Source organism: Pogoniulus pusillus, chromosome 6 (genome assembly GCF_015220805.1).
Source record: "Pogoniulus pusillus isolate bPogPus1 chromosome 6, bPogPus1.pri, whole genome shotgun sequence".
Taxonomy (NCBI): Eukaryota; Metazoa; Chordata; class Aves; order Piciformes; family Lybiidae; genus Pogoniulus; species Pogoniulus pusillus.
The window spans coordinates 40,199,458-40,223,938 of NC_087269.1; the positions used below are offsets into that span (position 1 = coordinate 40,199,458).

The 24,481-nt window shown below is 43.7% G+C and overlaps 1 protein-coding gene across 2 annotated transcripts in view; it reads left to right on the plus strand.

Annotated features, from left to right (window-relative positions):
* The window catches only part of MGMT (O-6-methylguanine-DNA methyltransferase), a 175,161-nt gene that overhangs the window by 5,284 nt on the left and 145,396 nt on the right, over positions 1–24,481 (plus strand). For both annotated transcript variants that reach the window (XM_064145321.1, XM_064145322.1), the window contains exons 2-3: positions 7,703–7,746; positions 20,911–21,050. In XM_064145321.1, the coding sequence (XP_064001391.1) occupies positions 7,723–7,746; positions 20,911–21,050 (164 nt within the window). In that variant the 5' untranslated portion in view covers positions 7,703–7,722. The remainder of the gene's footprint in view (positions 1–7,702; positions 7,747–20,910; positions 21,051–24,481) is intronic.

Genomic DNA, 24,481 nt, shown 5'->3' on the forward strand with positions numbered 1-24,481 from the left:
GAGAAAAGGCTGAGAGAGCTGAGGCTGTTGAGCCTGGTGAAGAACAGGCTGACAGGGGATCATCTCAATGCTTGGCAACAGCTGAAGGGACCTATGGGTGGCAAGAGGATGGGACCAGATGCTTCTCAGTGGTTCCCAGTAACAGGACAAAGGGCACAAACTGGAACCAAGCAGATTCCACCTGAAGATAAGGAAAAACTTGTTTGATGTGAGGGGTGCTGGAGCCCTGGAGCCGGCTGCCCAAAATTGCTTGTGGAGTCTCCTTCTCTGGAGCGATTCCAAACCCACATGGCTGTTTTGATCCTGGGGAGGCTGCTCTGGGTGACCCTGCTTTAACATAAGGGTTGAACTAAATGATCTCCAGAGGTCCCTTCCAACTCCCACCATTCTGGGATTGTATCATGTCATGGTGGAAGAAGGGAGTTCATTAGTACAAAGGTTTACAAAGGTTCTTCTGACCTCCGCTTTTCAGGTTAAATGGTGGTGAACCAGCACTGCTGATGGAGGTCCTGTTCTCTTGGTTAAGGGAAGTGAAATACAATCCTTACAGAAGGAACTGGTGGCATCTGGAGAAGCAGTGTTGCTTCAGATCACAGTCATAGAATGGTCTAGGCTGCAAGGAACCTCTAGAGATCATCTAATCTCACCCTGCTACAGTCAGCAGGGACATCCCCACTAAACCAGGTCACCCAGAGCCCCATCAAGCCTTACCTCGAATGTCTCCAGGGAAGGGGCCTCAAACACCTCCCTCAGCAAGTGTCTTCACTGCTCAGCCTGAAGCTGAGCTATGGGACTTGGAATAGTCACCTGTGGCTGCTGCTCATTTGAGTCAGAAGTGAGATTTCTGAATGCAGAATGTGTTGAGGTGAGAAATAGAGAGTGTTCCCAAAGAAGGGTTGTGATTCTGTGACGGGTCTGGAGAACAGATCTTGTGAGGAGCAAATGAGGGAACTGAGATTGTTCATCCTCGAAGAAGGGAGGCAGAGGGCAGACCTCATTGCTCTTTACAAGTCCCTAAAAGGAGATTGGAGCAAAATGGGGATTGAGGGTTTTTTGGTTGATTTTTTTTTCTCCCAAGGAACAAGTGATAGGATGAGAGAAAACAGTTTTATGTTTCCCCAGGGGCTGTTTAGGTTTTACACAAGGAACAGCTTTTTCCCTTTGAGAGCTGTCATGGCCTGGACCAGGTTGCCCAGGGTTGTGGTGGAATCTCCTTCCCTGGAAGGGTTTTGAAGCTGTGTAGATGTAGTGCTGATGGACATGGTTTAGTGGTGACCTGGCAGTGTCAGGTTAACTCTTGGATTTGATGATCTTGAAGCTCTCTTCTGACCAAAAGTATTCTATCAGTGTATGCTTATTTCCTGACTTCAGTCCGTGACATGCCAGCATATCTGGTTGATTGAGAAATGAGATTGGCTTTTAAAAACTGGCCTCAGTTTGATTTTGTTCCTGGAAGAGAAGTAAATTAGTTGGTTTTGATCAAGGGTTAGTGGGTGTGGATCCTTATTCCTTTTAGCTCTGAGACTCTGGCTAGTGGATAAAAGGCTTATGTAGAAGCGTTAGTTGGATCTGGGTTGTGCTTTCAGAGAGTTAAATTGAGGCCCAACAAGGTCAAGTGCTTAATCTAAGAGAAACTCTTTAATAAAAGCCTGTGATGGCTTCTGGGTTTTGTTTTCTTTTTTAATGGAACACTAACAACTCTGTTGAACAGGCTGCACAGGAGGTGGTGGAGTGGCTGTCCTTGAAGGCTTTCAAGAAATGCGAGACCATGGCGCTTTGTGGGACATGCTTTAATCACCATGGTGGTCATGGGTTGAAGGTTGGACTGCATGAGCTTAGAGGTCTTTCCCAACCAAAGCAGTTGTGTGACAATTCTATGATTATATTTAACCTTTAAAGTGAGTTACATGTTAGTGAGTGCTCCTTGTTCTGGTTTGGCAATGGGTAGGAGCCAATGGCTAGGAGCAGGTGTGGATCTGTTGGAAGGTAGGAGAGCCCTGCAGAGGGACCTAGACAGGCTGGATGGGTGGGTAGAGACCAAGGGGATGAGATTTAACAAGGCCAAGTGCAGGGTTCTACACTTTGGCCACAGCAACCCCAAGCAGCACTACAGGCTGGGGGCTGAGTGGCTGGAGAGCAGCCAGGAAGAAAGGGACCTGAGGGTACTGGTAGATAGTAGCTGAAGATGAGCCAGCAGTGTGCCCAGGTGGCCAAGAGAGCCAATGACATCCTGGCCTGCATCAGGAACAGTGTGGCCAGGAGGACAAGGGAGGTTATTCTTCCCTTGTACTCAGCACTGGTCAGGCCACACCTTGAGTGCTGTGTCCAGTTCTGGGCTCCTCAATTCAAGAGAGATGTTGAGGTGCTGGAATGTGTCCAGAGAAGGGCAACAAAGCTGGTGAGGGGCCTGGAACACAAACCCTGTGAGGAGAGGCTGAGGGAGCTGGGGGTGTTTAGCCTGGAGAAGAGGAGGCTCAGGGCAGACCTCATTGCTGTCTCCAACTACCTGAAGGGAGGCTGTAGCCAGGTGGGGCGTGGCCTCTTCTGCCAGGCAAGCAGCAACAGAACAAGGGGACACAGTCTCAAGCTGTGCCGGGGTAGAGATAGGCTGGATGTTAGGAGGAAGTTGTTGTCAGAGAGAGTGATTGGCATTAGAATGGGCTGCCCAGGGAGGTGGTGGAGTCACCGTCCCTGGAGGTGTTCAAGCAAAGCCTGGATGAGGCACTTAGTGCCATGGTCTGGTTGACTGACTAGGACTGGATGCTAGGTTGGCCTGGATGATCTCGGTGGTCTCTTCCAACCTGGTTGATTCTATGATTCTGTGATTCTATGGCCTGGGTTGAGATGCTTTTCAGTTGTGTTGTTTTTATGTGCAGCAATATTTGCTTCCATAGCAAGAGTTTAAGAATATGATTAACCCCTATGGGTCATCTTCTAATGTAATTATTAATGATTGATTCTGTTTATCCTCAAAATCAATATGAGAAACCAAATGAGTTTGCTATGTATTTGGGGTTGATTTCTACCACTCAGGAAACAGGATCTTGTGACAGGAGTGGGATTGGTTTATGATTGGGAACATGGGTGATGCATCTGAATTGCATAATTAGTTCTGTATAACGATGGTGAGCTGGTTTGGCTTGTTTTTTTTTTTACATGACTTATGTTAATATGGCCAATAGTGTTAACATCTCTTGCCACTAATAGTTAGGGTGGGGATGTATAGTAATTGATCTTCCTGGGAGTGCTGTAATGTAAAAACAATTCAGGCTGTTTGAAGTATATTTTACAAGTGTGCATTGGGCCTTTGGGATGTTAGACTGAAAAACCCAATTGTACAGTTACCATGGGAACCCAATTAGAATAGATTGCTTGAGTTCTGGGTTGGGGTTGTTTTTTTTTTTCCTCTTTTCACCCTTTCATCTTGACCAAAAATCTAATGTACTTTAAATGTTTTCATATGGAATTTTATTCCTATGCTGACTTGATGTAATGGCTGGGTTTAAATTTTAGTGCTGGAGTCAGAGGGTGTTATGTTCTGTGGATCCTAAGGACTTGTCATAGAATCATAGAATGGCAGGGGTTGGAAGTGACCTCCAAAGATAAGACTCCAACCCACCTACCAAAGCAGGATCACCCAGAGCAGGTCACACAAGAGTGCATCCAGATGGGTCTTGAAACTGGGGCAGCCTGTTCCAGGGCTCTGACACTCTCACAGTAAAGAAGTTTCTCCTTGTGTTGAAATGGAACTTCCTGTGTTCCAGTTTGTATCCACTTGTCCTATCACAGGGCACAGTGTCTTTCAAGGAGAATCTTCTTTTAGTATTTAGAAGTTGATGACCTGAGAAGAAGTACTTTCTATGAATCTCAGTTCTTACTGTAGTACTGCAGTCATATGTACTTTTTGGGTTACAGTCCTCCAAAACTCCACCTCAAATACTGTGTTTGGTTCTGGTGTCCCCTTCATAAGAAGAACATGGAACTGTTTGAGTATGGAGGAGGGCCACAAACATGATCCAAAGGCTTGTGCACTTCTGCACTTCTACTATGATGATAGGCTTGAGGAAGCTGAGATTGTGCAGCTTGGAGAAGAGAGCACTCTTGGGGGACCTTATAGCAGGTTGCCCAGATAGGTTGTGGACGTTCCCTCCCTGGAGATGTTCAAACCCAGGTTGAATGAAGCCTTGAGCTACCAAGTGTAGTTGAGAGGTGTCCATGCCCATGGCAAAGAGGTTGGAGCAGACAATCTCTGCAGTCCCTTCCAACCTAAGCTATTCTATAATTCTGTGAACACAAGCAGCAAAGTGGCTTAAAACCCAAGGACTTCTGTTCTAGACTATCAACAAAACGTGGCTGAAGTTTCTCATGGCCTTTAAGGATCTGGTTTTTGATGTAACCACTGAATTTTCTTTACACATTTTTTTTATTAACCTAATTAAAGGTTTCAAGTTCTTGCAGAGTATGTCTGTGATGGTGACATAGTGGAACAGGTTACCCAGGGATGTGATTGAGGCCTCATCCCTGGAGACATTCAAGATCAAGCTTGATGTGGCCCTGGGGGACCTGATTTAGCTGGAGATCACTGCTGACTGCAGAGGAGTTGGATGGTATGACCTTTGAGGCTTCCTTCCAGCCTGATGCAATCTGTGAATCTGCAATACATTAGCTTCCAGCACCATCTCATCGTTTATTATGCAGAAGCTTTTACTTGCCCCTTGAAGGCATCTTCCAGGTGTCTCAGGAGCACACTGCTGCCTGACTGTTCATCAGTATGGGTTTATCCTCAGCACAGCTCTTGTGTGGGAGCAGAAGTTCTGGAGAACTTTGGCACATCCAGAGGGAAAGGACAAGGGGAAGTGAGACAGGAGACCTGCGATCTGACAGCTCGGGTCTGAGAAAGGGGCTTGTGAGGAGTGGCTGAAAGAACTGGGATTGTTGAGCCTGAAGAAAAGGAGGCTGAGGAGAGACCTTCTCACTTTTACAACTCCTTGAAAGGAGACTGGAATGAGGTAGGGGTCAGCCCCTTCTCCCAGACAAATGATAGGACATGAGGAAATGGCCTCGAGTTGTACCAGGGGAGGTTTAGATTGGACACTGTCCAGGGAAGTGGCTGAATCACCATCTCTGGAGGTATTTCAAAGCCGTGGTGATGTGGTGCTGAGGGACATGGTTTGGCAGCAAGTTTGGCACTGTTTGATTAGTGGTCAGACTCAATGATCTTAAAGATTTCTTCCAGCCTAAATACTTCTGTGTTTCTGTGTGGAACCTGGCTAGCAATTAAACTGCTCCTGGCACCACAGATTAGATGCTGTGTAAAACAACAGTATGAAATTTAACTTGATGTTTGGTATTTGGCCCCATTTCATTGATAAATGGGGAGGTAGACTGTGGTTCAAGTAAATAAAAATGTATTAATGAAAAGGTTTTCTCACCGGCTTTGTCCCAGAGATGTCTTCTGGGCTTTGAGCTCCTTCAGTCAGGATGAAATTTTGTAATCTGGCTGACCTGATGGAGCAGTCAGTAAGTAGTTTGGAATTGACTCTAAGTCCTGTCACTTATTTGGGCCTCAGGGCTTGCTGTGTTTCAGAAGACTTGGAAAGCTTGAGATGCTCCTATCATTTTTTAAAAGAGATTTACCGCTTCTGAAGCGGATGCAGTTATCCTCTCCAGTGGAGTAGTGAGTTCCCTGGCTCAAGTGGAAGAGTTCCCATCAAGGTTGGCTGGGAGTCAGGACTCTGAGGCTGAGCTTTGGCAGATATCCTCCCTGCTTTTACACCACAGTGTTCTAGCACATCTTCACAAAGATACAGTGATCTTAGCTTTTTCTGAGAAGAAAATAGAGAGGAAGAACTTAAATACCAAGGAAAAAACACTCATCCTTTATTTTAAAGGGGAGAGCAAAGAGGAACCTCTTGTAAATTAGTGATTTGTAATGATACTGTTTAAGACTGGAATTGGAATAATTGAAGTTAATGCTTCTTGGGTGTTATTTTGTTGTTGTTGTTGTTTAATCTCTCCTTTTAAATCCAGACTATGACCAAGCAAGTCACTTGCTTTTGTGCCTTAAAATGTGCTACTTCAGCATCCTGACTCACAGCCAACCTCATTGAGAACTCTTCCATTTCAGTCAGGGAACTCCACAGGAGAGCACAAGTGTACCTGCTTAAGAAATGGTAAATCTTTAAAGGAATGATAGGAACATCTCAGGTTTTCCAAGTCCTCTCTGCCTAGCACAGAAAGATGTGGTGTTTTGATTGACAGTTGGCTGAAGATGAGCCAACATGTGCCCAGGTGGCCAAAAAGACCAACAGCATCCTGGCTTAGATCAGCAATAGTGTGGCCAGCAGAATCAGGCAAAGGATTTTCCCCTGTACTCACCACTGGTGAGGCTGCACCTTGAATTCTGAGTTCAGTTTTGGGCCTCTGACTTCAAGAAGGACATTGAGGTCCTGAAGCAGGTCCAGAGAAAGGCAGCAAAGCTGGTGAAGGGTCTGGAGAACAGGTCTGGTAAGGAGCAGCTGAAGGAACTGGAGTTGTTCAACCTGGTGAAAAAGAGGCTGAGGAGGGACCTGGCTTCCAACAACTCCCTGAAAGGAGGTTTGGAGCCTGGTGGGGTTTGGACTTTCCTCATAAATAGCAAGGGACAGGGCAAGAGGAAATGACCTCAAATTGCATCACAGGAGGTTTAGTTTGGATATTAGGACAATTTTGTCTCCAGAAGAGTCATTGAAGCCTGGCTGAGGCTGCCCAGGACAGTCCTGGAGTCCCTGTCCCTGGAGGAATTTAAAATCTGTGTAGATGTGGTGCTGAGGGACGTGGTTTTAGTGGTGGACTTGTTAGTGCTGGGTTAATGGCTGGACTTAATTGTTTAGGCTGCAAAAAACCTCTCTGTGATTCTAAATCACAAAAGGCTGTTTATTTTCCTAAGTCAGAAGTGTTACTGCTTGTGCAAATATTCCTTAAATGAATATTTTATCAGGTATGTATACTTATAGCTGGTAAAGGGTTTGACAAGCATGTCTTATGAGGAGGGGCTGAGGGAATTTGGGTTGTTTAGCCTGAAGAAGAGGAGGCTAAGAGACCTTATTGCTGCCTGAAAGGAGGATGTAGTGAGGCTGGTGTTAGCCTCTTCTTCCAAGTATCTAACAACAGGACAAGAGCAGATGGCCTCCAGCTGTGCCGGGGGAGGTTTAGAGTGGGTATTAGGAACAAAATTCTTTCCTGAAAGAGTGGCCAGGCAGTGGAACAGACTGCCCAGGGAGGTGGTAGAGCCACCATCCCTGAAGGCATTCAAGAAATGAGTAGATGTGGCACTTTGGGACGTGGCCTAGTAGTCATGGAAATGTTGGGTAGAGGACTGGATTTGATGATCTTAGAGGACTTTTCCAACCTTTATGATTCTATGATCTTTTAGACTGATCTTACCCAAAATACCAGAGCTGTGTAGTGCTTTTTATGGATGAAGTCTTCAAAGTACCACCTGATTTGACTCCTACCAAGCAGTGGATGACCTTATGAGTTTTAAAATTCCTGTTTGCTTGTGAGAGGGAAAAAAATTCAAACTCACTTTTGATATTATGCTGGAGCTTGGTGCTTTCTTTAACTAGGGAGTTGATTTTAGAGGAGGTAGCACTATTGACATACTTTTTTTTCTCCCCCTTGTGGAATTAAATCTCAATCTAACTCTATTCTTATTTCACAGGTGGAGACCTCTCATCTACCATGGCATCACGACTTGCTCCAAAAGTAAGTTTCTAGTGCAGACCTCTTGCTTTAGGTGGACATGGAGAGTCCAGCATTACAAAAGAGTTCACGTAACATAGTTTGTTTTTTCCCCAGTGTCCAGCAGTCAGTATTAAGACTCCAGCTGACAAGATTGATGCTGCATTGTAAATCTCTGTAGCTCTGTCATGGTTGGTAACAGGCATCAGTGGACCTTTCCCCATCACGTAGCTATCTGCCACAGAGCATAAACTAAGGGGACAGTGCTGCATTTTATGTTAGCTGCTTCCATTTCTTAAAGTACCTCAGTGAAAAACAAAAAGCTTAATTTGCAGGCTTAAAAATCTCAACAAGGTAAGCATAAATCATCACCTTCTAGTAAAATAAGATATTCAGAACAATTTACCTCCCTGGAAGACATTAACACATTTAGTCAATAACTATATTCCTTAAAGAATTAAAATGAACTTGAAGATGCAAAGACTTTTTTTTTTTTCCTCTGGAATATCTATTTTTGTAATATTAAAAATGTTCCTGTAGGAAAATATTTCTAATACAATCCAACTTGCATCTCTAACTATTCCTGCAGCTAAAAATGTCTTAATAGTAGCATTTCCTGTGGTTGTAATCCAAGTAACATTTTTTTTTTGTGGCTTACAGAGGTAGTGCTTTGGCATATTCTGTCTTCTGCCTCTCTGTAGATGATTTGTTTCTCTTGCACTACAGAAAATTGGTTTTATCTTTTATAATGGAACAGTTGAAGTTCAGGAAAATAAATTCCTGTTCCACTTTTTTTTCTTCTAAACAGGCATCTGATTTGGTTATTTGTGTATTTTTCCCATTAGAAATCTCTTTTATCAGGTACCTGGAATAATGTGAGAAATATTTGATTATCCTCTGCACAACCAACTATGGTAGGAAGAGAGTTCCCTCTTACTCAATGCTAGGTGTGATATAGCTGGCAGGTGACACAAAACTAAAAAATTACTACCTAGCCTTTTCATTTCTCCCACTCACTTCCAGATGAAAGGTGCAGCATTAGCTATTAGGGAACTTTCCCCCTTTTAATATGTGGAAAGGCACAAGGTTTAAGGTAAAAGATATCAACTCTCACAGCCCATCTGCTGTGAGGGTCTGCTGAGGGCCATCCAGACCCAGTCCAGGCTTTTCTGCTTCTGCTTTTCCTTCATGCTGGTTACATATTAAATATGTATGTGATGTAGCTTGTGTTTTTAGTGATGCTTATAGTGGATCATGAGTTTACAGGTATAATCTGAGCATAACCACACATTGGGCTGACACCCAGTGTTTGTCTGGCACATGGTTTTCTCTGGGATCAATTATTACCCATGACATGTGCTAAATGTTTTTAAGTAGGCTGCTGAAAAATGGTTTCTGAAAGTCAAATGTGGGCCTTTTCCACAATTACTGTGCTTGTCTTCCACTCCATCCCTGATTCTGTTATGGTGAACCAAGACATGCTGGGATTGCTGGAAATAGGATGAATTATGGCTGAGAATCACAGAATCAGTCAGGTTGGAAAAGACTCTAGGTTTATCAAGTCTACCCATAAATGCAGGTCACCACTGAACCATGTACCCTAGTACCACATCTACATAACTTTGAAATCGTTCTGGGGATGGGGACTTCATCACTGCCTTGGGCAGCCCAAGCCAGGGTGTTGTGCTAGTTTGAGTCTGACTGGAATATTTTAGCCAGAGAAATTAGATTATAGGCTGTGAAAAGGAAAGAATGGTGATGTCTGCCTCAGAATCATAGAATCAACCAGGTTGGAAGAGACCTCCAACCTCATCCAGTCCAACCTAGCACCCAGCCCTAGCCAGTCAACCAGACCATGGCACTAAGTGCCTCATCCAGGCTTTGCTTGAACACCTTCAGGGACGGTGACTCCACCACCTCCCTGGGCAATCACTCTCTCTGCCAACAACTTCTTCCTAACATCCAGCCTAGATCTCCCCTGCCACAGCTTGAGACTGTGTCCCCTTGTTCTGTTGCTGGTTGCCTGGCAGAAGAGACCAACCCCCACCTGGCTACAACCTCCCTTCAGGTAGTTGTAGACAGCAATGAGGTCACCCCTGAGCCTCCTCTTCACTCATAGGCTTGCTGAGATGTATAAGAACAAGAACATAAGCATAGATAAGACAGTCAGTGTGTGTCTCTGGGTGCCTGTACTTTCTGTCTAATCCTTCTGCTTTCTAACCTCCCTGGGCAAGCCTTCAAACTCGCTTTGCATGTAAAGTCAAGTCTGGGATAAAGTAAAGAGGTAGAAAGAAGGTGGAAGGGTGGTTGGGAGCCCCTCCTGGGGACTCTGCTTTCTGGGAGGGATGCTGTGTTTCTGTATTATTTTTAACTTGTATATTTCTGTATCTAACTGTAAATATTTGTGTATATCTGCTTGTATATTGTGCTAAGCTGTAAATATAGCTTCATTCTTTAACTTTCAGCTAGGCAAAGTCTAGTCTGGGTGATTTCATAAGAGTTGAGGGGCGGGTAAGACCCAAACCATCACAGGTGTGCTGACCCTTTAAGAGAAGAATTTTTTCCTGATATCCAATACAAACTGACCCTGGCACAACCTGAGGCTTTTTCCTCTCCTGTCACTTGCAACCTGTGAGAAGAGATAACTCACACCTGACCCCAACCTCCTCTTAGAAAGTCTCCATTCAACCTCCTCTCTAAACTAAACGACCCCGATTCCCTCAGTCACTGCACACAAGACCTGTGCTCCAGACCTTTCACAGGAGCTTTGCCCTTCTCTGCACCTCAATGTCCTTTTGGGAGTAAGGGCCCCAAAACTGAACACAATATTTGAAGTGCAGCCTCATCAGTGTTGATTATAGGGGTCCAATCCCTGCCCTAGTCCTGGTGGCCACACTATTCTTGATCTGGGCCAGGATGCTGGTTACCACCTTGGTCATCTTCAGCTGCTGCTGACCAACATCTCTGGTCCTTTTTTATCAGGCAGTTTCCAGGCACTCTGCCCCCAAATCTGGAGCTATAACGGCATTGTTTTGACCCCGGTGGAGGACCTGGTGTTTGGCCTTGTTGAATCTCATCCCACTGCCCTTGGACCATTGACCCAGCCTGTAGAGCCTTAAAATGTAGATCTAGTCCTCTGAATTTGTGGTAGTAATTAAATTTAAACTTACTAAGTACACTCAGTAAATTTAAGCCTCTACTAACTGTGATCCTCTGCTCTATTACTTCAGTGAGATGCTTGTCTGTGTTGTCCTGAATCAAAAAGACTGACAAGAGAAAAATGTTTATGCCAAGACTATAACGTTGTCATTCTTTTTTTGTATGAGCATTTTTACACCTCTTTCCAATGTGTTTATTTTCCTGTAGATGTTATTTGTATTTTTAGTGAATTTTTAACACACAATTTGCTGCTTCATTTGTTTAAAGCTGTTCTACTGACTCCAAACATTTCAATGGAATTCTTTCCTTCAAAGCAATTCAGATTCCTGCTTCTCCTTCAGCTTAAGAAGCACTATTAATGGGTTTGTTCATACTGCTTAGATTTATTTTGTTCTTATTCTCTAGCTTCTGCTCTTCAGGTATAGCTATTTTAGTACTATAAAGAATGATGGATTATATAGGAAAGTTTCTTTGGAAGCACTTCTGATATTCTGCAATGCACTTGGGGGGTCAGCCACACTTGACTGATGCATGATTTATCCCATGTCCCTGCCACTTTTGGAGATAAAGCTGCTATTTGATCAAAAATGCCAGCAAGTGTGATTTAGAATTTGTACACCTCCCCTCCTCAAATAATTGTTCTGATTACTTTCTGGCGAGGCAATAAAAAGATAAAGGTAATTGCACACAAATGCAAGGCAGCCCCAAAATACAATAAAATTAACCTGAATTAGCTTGCCTTGTCGATGAGAAGTATTTATGAAATGTATTTTTGCAATAAGGGAGACTGATATTATAGCTGGAAGGTGAGTTATTGCCTTAATGTAATACTGCTTGAAATTTAAAAAAGAGACTGTTACAGTTGAGGGTGATTGTGCCTCTGAAATTAAGTTGAAGTGATTCTTATAATTGGCAGCAATAATGCATGGTGAAGGTAATATCTTTTATTGTGTTATGCCTAGTTACATTATCTTTTATTTAGCTGGTCCTGACTTCAGCTCTGTGGAGAGCACAAGGAGCAGATCAAGAATTTTTTTTCTGTGGATTTAGGTGATAAAAATTTGAAGTGGTGCCTAATATTAAAGTCATCCTGCTAGATTTTCTTTGTTTTAGCCCATTTTCAGTTCCCCTGAACCTGATAAAAGTCTCATCTGATTAAAATTTCATTTTTACCTTGTGTTAGAGTAGAATGATAGAATGATAAGGGTTGGGAGAGATCTCTGAAGAGGGACTTTACAGCCTCTCTGGGCATCCTGCTCCAGGTCTCCAGCACCCGTACACCAAAGAAGTTACTACTTCTCATCAGATAGAACCTCCTGGGTTCCAGTTTGTGCCTGTTGCCCCTTCTCCTGTCACTGGGCGCCACTGACAAGAGTCTGGCCCCATCCTCTTGCACCCCACAGGTCCTTTAGCTCTTGCTGAGCATTGAGAACTCTCAGGCTGCTCTTGTCCATTCCGAGCAGCCCTAGCCTTTCCTCCTTGTGGACATGCTCCGGGCCCCTCATGTTCATAACCCTTTGGAGGACCCTCCCCAGTACTTCCCTGTCTCTCTTAAGCTGGGGAGGCCAGAACAGTATTCCATATGTGGTGGCCTCACTAAAGGGGAAGGAGTACTTCCCTCGATGTGCTGGCCACACTCTTAATGCACCTCAGGAAACCACTGACCTCTTTTGCAGTGAGGGCACACTCATGGGGAACTTGTCTTCCCTGTGATGCATGTTGACTCCTTTTCCACTGCATAAGACTTGTTCAGCTCAAACCAGTAACAACTAATTCTGAGCACCCTCTAATTCTTAGAGACAACATTCTTCACCTTAGATTTCTTTGCTATGATGTTTATGAGTTTTTTATTCCTTGTGACTGCTTGTTAAAGCTCTGAACCGAGTGTAACACTGCTTTGTGCCTTGCACAGTGCTTCTAAATCACATCTGGCATATGATTTCTAGTCTAAAATTAAGGAGTGGAGCACTGGGAGCTTAATCCCTTTGTTACTTGATCAGTAGGGTAAGAATGACACTGTGCTTCTACATCCTATGGCAAATACACCAAGCCATGTGGCTTACAGGATGGGTTGCAGGTTTCTGGGATTACAGAAATCATAGAATCATCTAGGTTGGAAAAGAACTTTAAGGTCATTGAGTTCAACCATTAAATATCTGACCCGGTCTGTTTTTCCACTGCTTATATTCCTGACATTCCATTTTTTATCCAACTTTGCTCTAATCCATTATTATTCTGAGGTGGCCACAGTTCCAAATGAGATAACTCAAAGTGTCTATATTTCTCTAAGTGTAACAGCCTGACTTTTCTTCTTTCTGGACACCAAGATACATCCTAGAGGTGGTATGACCTGATCTGGCAACCTTGATGCCAAGCATTAATTTGTACAGCTTAAAAAAATCACTCTTTAAAATGGTATTTTACTTGTTCACTGTTTGAATTCAAAAGGCTCATCTTGGCTTCGTGCTGATGATATAGATTGATGTCAATATTGTTTAGATGGTTTAAGCTGTTCTGTGGCCACAGCAGTTACATAGCAATTAAGTTTACTATATAAATATTAGGTGGAGGAAGGGACAGGTTGTATTTAGATGTTTGGGGGAAGGTATTGGGGGAAATGGTGCCTCTGAATTCTTTAGAGTAAGGGTGATGACACACTGGGACAGGTTTCTCAGGGAAGTTGTGGATGCCTCCTCCCCTGATGCTGTTCAAGGCCAGGCTGGATGCGGCTTTGAGCAGCCTGGTTTAGTGGAAGGTGTCCCTGCATATGGCAGAGTGATTGGAGCTAGATGATCATAGAATGTTAGGAGTCAGAAAGGACCCCTACAGATAATCTAGTCTGCCCCTCCTACCAAAGCAGAATCACCCTTCCAACCCAAACCATTTTATGAATCTGTGAATTCCTCTTCAAACAGCCCTCTAAGGTCTTGGCTTTTATCTGCTGACACCATCTCAAATCCAGGCTTGCCACATGGACAATAGCTAAAGTACACAAACACCTTTCTTGAATACTTAGTAATAACCTACCTGCTGAAGGAGGGAAAAAATATTACAATTGCATTATCCTTTAAGTAAAATACAGAGCTCTAAGAGAGCCTTGGTAGGAAGTGCTCTGGGAATTTGCCAGTTGACAGACCAGGATTACTCCTGTCTGCCAAAGCAAGGGAGTGAAGATGAAGCCAAAGAGCCAGAGGCTACCAGTGCTTGGAAATGCACTTTCATAGCTTGGCATTTCAGGGTCTTTTCAGTGCCATCCAAAGATGATTAGCAGCATAATATGATGGGCCAACAGAAACTTGATTTTGTGGTCTTTGGTTGTTTAATAAAGGAGTTATGTTTGCTCTTGTCAACTACTTCTAAAATGCTGTAGAAAGCAATTGTTGCACTTGTGTGTGAACATGGGTTCCTCTGATTTGTGTGAGGTGGACCTTTGGGTAAGTGAAGATGTGGACTGAATTTTAGAGGCTGTATTTGCAGGTGTTTAAAATAATTTTGCACCTTCACATTTTTTGTGGGATTAGTTCTCTGCAAGGTAAAGAAATAGTTGGATAACCCCAACCAAACATTGGACTTGCTTATGGTATGAAGATTCCTTTCTGAATCTCACCTAGCCAGAAAATGAGGAGGTTTTGTTTTCATATCCTCTGAAGTTACAGGCTTGGCTTAACCAGGTTTACTTAGAGAAACACCAGAGATACTATTATGGGAGGTGATCAGAAGCCTGGACCACCTTTCCTATGAAAATGGGCTGAGAGAGTTGTTCAGCCTGGAGAATCATAGAATCATAGAATCAACCAGGTTGGAAGAGACCTCCAAGATCATCCAGTCCAACCTAGCACCCAGCCCTAGCCAGTCAACTAGACCATGGCACTAAGTGCCTCATCCAGGCTTTTCTTGAACACCTCCAGGGATGGTGCCTCTGGGGATATCTTAGAGCAGCCTTCCAGTATTTGAAGGGAGGTACAGGAGGGATGGAGAGGGACTTTTAACAGAGGCATGGAGTAACAGGATGACACATGATTCCTTCAAACTTGAAGAATCTGGATTTAGGTGAGGTGTGAGGATGACATGCCCTGTGAGGGTGGTGAGGCACAGGAACAGGTTGTCCAGAGAAGTTGTGCAGGCTTCAAGCCTTGAAGTGTTGAAAGCCAGATTGGATGGGGTCTTGAGTACACAGGTGTGGTAGGAGGTGTCCCTCACCATGGCAAGAGGCTAGTACTAGATGATCTCCAAAGTCCTTTCTACCTCAAGCTGTTTTATCATAGAATCATAGAATCAACCAGGTTGGAAGAGACCTCCAAGATCATCCAGGCCAACCTAGCACCCAGCCCTAGCCAGTCAACTAGACCATGGCACTAAGTGCCTCATCCACTCTTTTCTTGAACACTTCCAGGGACAGTGCCTCCACCACCTCCCTGGGCAGCCCATTCCAATGCCAAGCACTCTCTCTGCCAACAACTTCCTAACAACATCCAGCCTAAACCTCCCCCAGCACAACTTGAGACTATGTCCCCTTGTTCTCTTGCTGGTTGCCTGGCAGAAGAGACCAACCCCCACCTGGCTACAGCCTCCCTTCAGGTAGTTGTAGGCAGCAATGAGGTTCCCCCTGAGTCTCCTCTTCTCCAGGCTGCACACTCTCAGCTCCCTCAGCCTCTCCTCGTAGGGTTTGTGCTCCAGGCCCCTCACCAGTTTTGTTGCCCTTCTCTGGACACGTTCCAGCACCTCAACGTCTCTCTTGATTTGAGGAGCCCAGAACTGGGCACAGTACTCAAGGTGTGGCCTGACATTCAATATTTTTCATTCTGCATATTTTCTTACTTCCATTTATTAAACTATTTCTGGGTACGAAACTTCTTTCCTTCTTTCCTCACTACATAGATATTACTTGTAGTAAGTGCATAAATTCTTGTTACTTTTGAAGTGGTACCAGACACTATTTATCTGGTAGGTGAAAATATTGACAATTAATCAAGATATTAATAGGATTAAATAATGAGATTTGTTTTATCACACATTTTCCATGTGAACATCATGGTTTTTTTTCCCCAGTCCTTTTTTCTCAGCTGTTTAAGTGAAAACAAATTCTTCTGAGTAAGAATTTTTCTCATCTCAGCCTAGCTACATAAATTTGGAAACTAACTCTCCACAGTGAAACATATGTGCACAAATGCATTTGTTTTACTATTAATATCCCTTCCCATATTCTTAACATACAATGGATTGTTTCCTTTTCAGTAAACACACAGAAACCAGTAAAACAAATCCAGGAAGTTTTAAACTATTAAGGAGATGTTGATATCATTAAAAAAAGCCCTTGGATGACTGGACCACTGGTGTGTGTAAGCTCTCCAGCAGCCATGGTCAGTACTGATCTTCATCTCTGCAGCCCCAGGTGGGGTGGCAGAAAGGTTCTGAAATGAAAAGAATTTACAAAGTTAGGGGTTGTTTCTAAATGTTCATGTCCTGCAGTTCCATTTATAATGGTAGCAGGAGATGTTAAGGACAGTTATATTCTTCCCTTCTGAAACAGTGATTTGAAGTAGAAGTGCAGGAGATGCTGTAAGATTTGCTCTCTTGACTATGAAAATGCTGAGGGGGAATGGAGCAGCACTGGGAGGAGAAAAGGCTGAGAGATGTGAGCCATCAATGGGCTCTCCTGGCCAAAAAAAGCAGTGGTCTCCTGGGGTGCATGGGGAAGAGTATGGCCAGCACTTTGATGGAGGTTCTCCTTTCCCTCTAATGAGACTACATTTTAAGTGTTAGATGCAGTCTGGGCTCCCTAGCTCAAGAGAGACAAGGAACTACTGGAGACAGTCCAGTGGAGGCTACCAAGATGCTGAGGTGCCTGGAGCATGGCTGTGAGGAGGAAAGGCTGAGAGACCTGGGGCTGTTGAAACTGGGAAAGTACATCCTGAGAGGGGATCTGATCAGTGCTCAGCAAGAGCATAAAGGACCTGTGAGGGGCAAAGAGATGGAGGCAGACTTGTGAGTGGTGCCCAGCAACAAGTCAAGGGCACAAACTGGAACCTGGGAGGTTTCTTCTGATGGGAAGGAGAAACTTTGCTGTGAGGGTGCTGGAGCCCTGGCGCAGATTGCCCAGAGAGGTTGTAGTCTCCCCTGGAGAGATTCCAAACCCACATGGGGAAGCTGCTGTGGGTGCTCCTGCTTTAGCAAGATCTCCAGGGGTCACTTCCAACCCCCACCATGCTGGGATTCTGTGACTTTAGGAAAACACTATACTCTTGTCAGAACATGAAGCATAAGACCACTTTGTTGATGTATTTTTTTTTAACCTTATTTATCCTCAAGATTTCTCTGCATTGTTAAAATTTATTCTTTCTCTGTTATGGGAATTAATTGGGTTGAAGTGTTAGGTTAACAGTTGGAGTTTGTCTTTGAGGTCTCTTCCAACGTAAATGATTCTTTGCTTCTGAGGATCTCAGGCCAACCTATGATGGCTTTTGGGGAGGATCAGTAGGACACAGAAAACGATGTTGAATTATTTACTACAATGTAAAAGATGATAAATGCAAATTATAAATGAAATCTGTGTTTAATCAAATGGGAGTTATGTTTTAATGCTGAAAACCTTGGCAGCAGCAGGGCTGTTAAACTGAGTTAGTGGTGAACACGAGAGGTTAAGATCTTTTATGCAAGTCATCATGCTAATGCTGGCTTTTGGGTTCACCTCGGTTACGAGATAAAACTCTCTGCTGTTTTGCATCCTTGGCATCTGAACCCCAGGAAAGCCATTTGAGCAGCATATCTCTAGTTCTGAGTGGTGTTCTACAGGGTTGATGTGCAACTTCGGGGACCTTCGCCCTTAGGAGGAGCATGGTTGACATGAAGATGTGCTGCTGTGAAGTCATGGGAGCATGCCTGTAAAATGAGGCTCCTCTGTGCAGGACATTAACTCATAAATCATGCTAATATTCATTGTGATAAATCATCCACTGTGAAAACCTTTAGGTGCTCATCTGCTATTAATGACAAAAAAGACTTAATTCTGCTGGCTAACAAGTCTTCTGATTTTCTGGAGAGCATTCAGCACTCTGGTGAGACAGACTTACACCACACCTACATTTCTATTTCCATAGCATGACTCCAGAGGATAACAGAATGCATTTCCTCTCAAAGTCCTATTTTTTTTCCATTTAATTTCAACATTATGAGAGATTTTGACACAGATTTGTAAGTATGACAGTGGAGGGGCAGAATGAAGGTGGAGTTTATGCAGAACCTGATCAAAATTCCTGAAATTTCTTTACATAAGATGGTAAATAAAGGCATAAACCTCTTGACTTTGGTTTATTAGATTTTTTTTCCTTTAAGCTGCCATTCATTTGTAATTCTCACAGCTTCAACAAGAGCATGATGGGGAAGATGTTGTTGAGCAAATGGTGCCTGTGTTGGAAGGATGAGTGCGGGAGCAGTTTTTCAGTGTCCACCAGTCTGCACTAAGGGATGTCTAAGCATTTGGTGATTACAGAATCCAACCATACTGGGGTTTGGAAGGGACTTCTGGGGACCACCTAGTCCGACCACATGCTAAATCAGAGTCATCCAAAATACTTTCTGCAATAATGTGCTGACAAAAAAAAGTTAACCCATGTTCTCATTTCGAAGAGGGAGAAGAAATAGGGAAAAGAACCCAAGGGGATACGTAACATTCACAGATTGCATGAGGTCAGAAGGGATCCTCAAAGGTCATCTTGTTCAACCCTTCTGCAGTGAGGCTAGATCAGGCTGCCCAGTCTGACCTTGAATGTCTCCAGGGACAGGGCCTCAACCATGGCTCTGGGCAATCTCTTCCAGTATCTCACCCCTCTTGCTGTGCAGAACTTCCTCCTAATGTCCAACCTGCTCCGTTGTAAAAACCATTGCCACTCAACCTATCACCACAGACCCTTTTAAACAGTCCCTCCCCAGCCTTCCTGTAGGTCCCTTTCAGATAGTGAAATGTAGCTGTAAGTTCTCCCTGAAGCCTTCTCTTCTTTAGGCTACACAGCCTCAATTCTTTCAGCCTGCCTTCATAGGTCAGTATTAGAAGAAACTTCTTCACTTTAAAGGGTTCTCAACCACTGGAACAGGCTGCCTAGGACAGTGGTAGCATCACCATCCCTGCAAAGATGTGGTGTTGAGGGGCATGGTTTAGCAGGAAACTTGGTAGTGTTTGCTTTGTGATCTTAAAGGTATTTTCCAACCTAAATGATTCTGTGATTTGGTGTGATTCGAGGAGAGGCTGAGGGAGCTGGGGTTGATTAGCCTAGAGAAGAGGAGGCTCAAGGGTGACCACATTGCTGTCTACAACTACCTGAAGGGAGGTTGTAGCCAGGTGGGGGTTGGTCTCTTCTGCCAGGCAACCAGCAACAGAACAAGGGGACACAGTCTCAAGTTGTGCTGGGCAAAGTCTAGGTTGGATGTTAGGAGGAAGTTGTTGCTCATTCCATAGGCACTGGAATGAGCTGCCCAGGGAGGTGGTGGAGTCACTGTCCCTGGAGGTGTTTAGGAAAAGCCTGGCTGAGGCACTTAGTGCCATGGTCTAGTTGAGTGGCTAGGGCTGGGTGCTAGGTTGGACTGACTGATCTTGGAGGTCTCTTCCAACCTGATTGATTCTATGATTCTATGTGAACAGCATAATGCAAGTTTCCTAATCTACAGCTTTTACTTTCAAAACTCCATCTTTAAATGATCCATGCTAAGAAGTCAGTGTGTAAATCAGAGCCTCAAAAAACCATGTTAGCTAGCAGAACAATGACTTTCATGATAATCTCAACCAGCAGCAGTTTCACGTCTGGTTTATCAGCTCACATCTGATGTGTTTTGACACTGATTTCCAAAGGATTATTGTGACAACAAAATAGATCCACTGGTTTAGAGTTGCAGAGTTATGCAAATAACTGCTGGAACACAAATAGAATGTGTCTGCTGGAAAAAAAAATAGGAAAAAATATCAATCATTCCTTAGTGAAAGAAGCAATTTTTTATTGCCATTGTTACCAGTCTGGTTTTATGATTACTGATAGGATGGAGTTGGTAACAGATGCCAAGCATTTCTCAGTACTCTGCAAGACCAACAATAACATCCTTGTCACATTCATCTGGGCTAAACAAACTCCACCAATCTGACTCAGCAGATGTTTTGAGTCATATTTACAGCTTGCTTTATGCAGTCATTAGGAGGGAAATAGGACAGAACACCACAAGTATGTCCAGACCCAAACGCTACCTTCAGACCACATCATCATCAGTGATGAACGTTGAACAGCCAAGAGGAAAGAACGTTGGCTTCAAAGAGTTAAATTAGCTGAAACTGGGAGAAAACCAAACAAATTAAAAAAAAAAAAAAAAAAAGAACAGAACAAAAGAAACACAATCACAGAATGATTTGGGTTGGTCTTGTTGAGTCTTGTTGAGCATGTCCAGAGAAGGGCCACCAAGATGCTCAGAGGGCTGGAGCACCTCTTCTATGAGGACAGACTGAAAGAGTTGGGGCTGTTCAGTCTGGAGAAGAGGAGGCTCCTAGGTGACCTTCTTGTGGCCTTGCAGTATCTGAAGGGGGCCTACAAAAAAGCTGGAGAGAGACTTTTTAGGCTATCAAGTAGTGACAGGACTAGGGGGAATGGAACAGAGCTAGAGGTGGATAGATTCAGACTGGACGTGAGGAGGAAGTTGTTGAGCATGGAGTAGTGAGAGCCTGGCATGGGTTGTCCAGGGAGGTGGTTGAAGCCCCATGGCTGGAGGTGTTTAAGGCCAGGCTGCTCTAGGGTAGGGTGTCCCTGGGCATGGCAGGGGGGTTGGAACTAGCTGATCCTTGTGGTCCCTTCCAACCCTGGCTGATTCTGTGATTCTGTTTTTCTGTAAGCCTGTCCAGTTCCCTGTGTAGAGTCTCCATCCCCTGAAGATCAGGACTCTCAAATTGGTTTCTTTCTTTACTTTTTAAGTGACTCATGGAAACTACTCTGTCTTGAGGTGGATATTCTTGGTGATAATGCACGTAACTACAATAGACTCTCTTTGTCTGAACAGGTGAATTCCACACAGGGAGAGTCTCGGTGTAAGGAGAAACATGTGGTTCTCTTCAGCCCTGTGGGGAAGCTCAAGATCTCTGGGTGTGAAACAGGCTTGCATGAAATCAAACTTCCAAAGTTGAGCGTGCTGCCAAGTGGGTAAGTCCATATTTTATTAATCTTATGCTTATGTGTGGTACAGGAAAGAATCTGCTCGGAGAATCTAAGACACAACTGCTTGTACTGGACAAGTTTTTTCTTGTTGCACCCCGATATGGCATTGGCCCTCTTGGCCACAAGGGCACATTGCTGTCTCATGGATCACTTGCTCTCCACTAGGACACCAAGGTCTTTCTCCATGGAGCTGCTTTCCAGCAGGATAACCCCTGGTCTGTACTTGTGCCTGGAGTTATTCCTCCCTAGATTGGAAAACTCAATTCAGTCCTTACCAAACTTCATAAATATTACTGAAGAGTGTTTCAGAAGTTAATGGCAAGCAGAATATTCTCACAATTAAGAACTTAAAGGTGAGAGTAATCTCACCTTAAATAATTTGTTTGAAAGAGAGGTAGAAGGGGAGACTTGATTTTGTCTTTCCCAATGCTAAAGGTCTAAGCAATTTTAAAGCCATCTGTAAATGTTTGTGCTGAAGGATAACATTTAATCTCTTCTACTCATTGCTAGTGAATAGTTGTTAAATCCAGCCTCATTATTTTTGACAGAGTAAAATAAAAACAAAACACTGCCCAGTGTTTCACCTAACTGGCTAATAAACACTATAGGAAGAACGTTGGGTAGGGGAAAAAAAAACCCAACCAAACACAAAAACAACAAACCATAAGACACATAAAAATTGATTTTAATGGACCCCTGTCAGACAGAACCATAATGAGCTCAAGAGTAGTAATAAATATTGGTATTCTACTCCGCAGTGCTTGGGACTTCTCAGTTAGAATTGCATGTAACAATCAATATAGATTTCTTTTTTTTTAAGTGGGGGTTTTAACAACAAAAATAAGTAAAGCTTTGAAATATATAAATACTTAAAACTTGCAATCATCAGAGAGAGCTGCTAGTCGTAGGAGAATCTGGTTAATGGTCTTGTGGAGATCTTGGTCTTTTACAGCTTGTAAAATGCTGTGCAATTAATCACCTGAGATTACAGCCTACTCTGTGATGGCTGTCCTTAAAACTTAAGAACACAGACTATAATGTAGACTAAAAAGGAGAAGCAACAAAGTAAAAATCCAGTTTTTAGTGTGCCTGGAAGAAATTGATCTATTAATGACATGAAACTGACTGTAATAACCTGAGGTTTTTCTGCTTCTTGTGATGCTGGCAGAGTTTAAAATTCAAGACACATCAGAGTGATGATTGGGAGAGAAGGGGAGGGTTAATCAAGCTTTTTGAATGTGTGTGGACATGTGCATAAAATAAAATTCCATATATAAAAATGAGGTATTTCAGCTGAATATAACTGTAAAAGCTTTAATTTAAACACCAACTGTAATTGTTTCTAAGCATTTTGCAGACTCAGCGTGGTGCTAACAATTGTCTTGACTGAAACATCAGCTTCAAACCGCCTATTTCTGTCTTATCATCTACTTAGGAATTAGCTTCTTGGCTTCTCCATCAAGTTTGTGCTCTCATGGATTCATAGAATGGTTTGGGTTGAGAGGGACCTTCAAGATCATCCAGTTCCACCCCCCTCCACAATAGGCAGGGACACCATCCACTAAATCAGGTTGCTTAAGGCCTCGTTTGATCTGGGCTTCTACACCTCCAGGGAGTGAGCAGCCATGACCCCCCTGAGTAGCATGTTCCAGCATCTCACCACCATAATTTCTAATGTCCAGTCTAAATGTGCCCTCCTCAATCTTCAGGTGTGCAGATGAACTTCTCTTCCTCCATAGATGTGGGGAACTGAGTGTTGCTTGATATGGATGCGAACTTGAATTTGAGAGACTGCAGAGGAGTTAATGCCACTTTGTGCAGTTAGGTTGGACTGGTTGACTTGCTTTTTGAATGATCAAAATGTGCAGTTCCCTGCTGTTCTAGTAACACCCCAGACTTCCCTTTGTGCTCCTTTCACAAGAGGAATTCTTTTGGAAGCAGCTTGATCCCATCTGCCCTCTGTATTTCTTGTAGGTTTCTTTGCCATTTCCTTTCTAGTATTTCGTTTCCCTGCATCTTAGAGGAGGAAGGAAAAGGAGCCAGTTCAGCCATTCTTGTATTATTAATCTGCCTAAACCTTTAAAGGGTGAATCTGCAGTTCAAGAAGTTCACCAGGGTTTCAGTCAATCTCTGCCTGCTGGTTTAATGTTATCAGAAACTCTCCAGAATCTCTGTTTAAACAGGTTTCCAGCTATTACAGATTCAAAAGAATAATCTCAAGTGAGAGAGCAGCGAGTGCAGGGAGTCTGGTAGGAGCCTAGAACAATAACTTGGAGAGGTGTGAACCACCCTGCTCATCTCTGAGGTATTTAATCACAGCCAGTGATGATGGTTTAAATGTCAACTTTGCTAACTGTTTCATTCCTCATACTGTAAAATTTACTGGGAGTGATATCTCACTTTGATACTACAAGTGGGAGGCATTTGGGAGAGTGCCACTCCTCCTGTTTCACCAATAAGCAGCAGCCAAGGCTAAGAAACTTAGTGGAGCTCCAGGGCATGCTAAAAACTGACTGAAGGAGGTAGGTTTCTGACTGCTCTGCTTAGCTGCTTTGAATGGATTTCTGGTTTATTGTCAACATCTGAAGTGACTTGCTTGAATGAAGGATATTGGCAGTGTAGCTTGGAGGACAAGGTATCACTCCTCCCCATTCAGTCTTCCCTTCAAATGATGGTGTAACAGGAGAGACTTTTCTAATTAAAATCACAGAATCATTGAGGTTGGAAAAGACCTTCAAAATCAGGTCCAACAATAAACCAGTCATTGCCAAGTCTGCCACTAAGCTGTGGCCCTCAGAACCACATCTACACATTTTTTTGAACACTTTCAGGAATGGTAATGACTCTGTTTCCCTAGGCAGTCTGTTCCAGGGCTTGAAAACTCTTTTGGAGACAAAATTTGACCAATATCCAATTTAAACCTTCTCTGAGACAACTTGAACCTGTTTCCTGTCATCCTGTTGCTTTTTAGCTGGGGGAAGAGAACAACCTCTGCTTCACACTGACCTCCTCTCAGAGAGCTGTAGAGAGCCATGAGGTCTTCTCTCAGCCTCCTTTTCTTCATGCTGAACAACCCCAATTGCCTCAGCTGCACCTCACAAGACTTGTGCTGTAAACACTTCACCAGCTTCATTGGCCTTCTCTGGACCTGCTCCAGTACCTCTATGTCCTTCTTGGACCGAAGTCCCAAAACATGAAACCAGCATTTAAGGTGCAGCCTCACCAGTGCTGAGCACAGGGAAATGATCCCTGCCCTTGTCCTGCTGACCACACTATTGCTGATCCAAGCCAGGATGCTGTTGACCTTCTTGGCCACCTAGGCACATACTGGCTCATCTTCAACTCGCTGTCAACCAGCACCAGGTACAGGATAAAACCTGAATGACATGAAGAACTTATTTGCAGTAATGGATGGG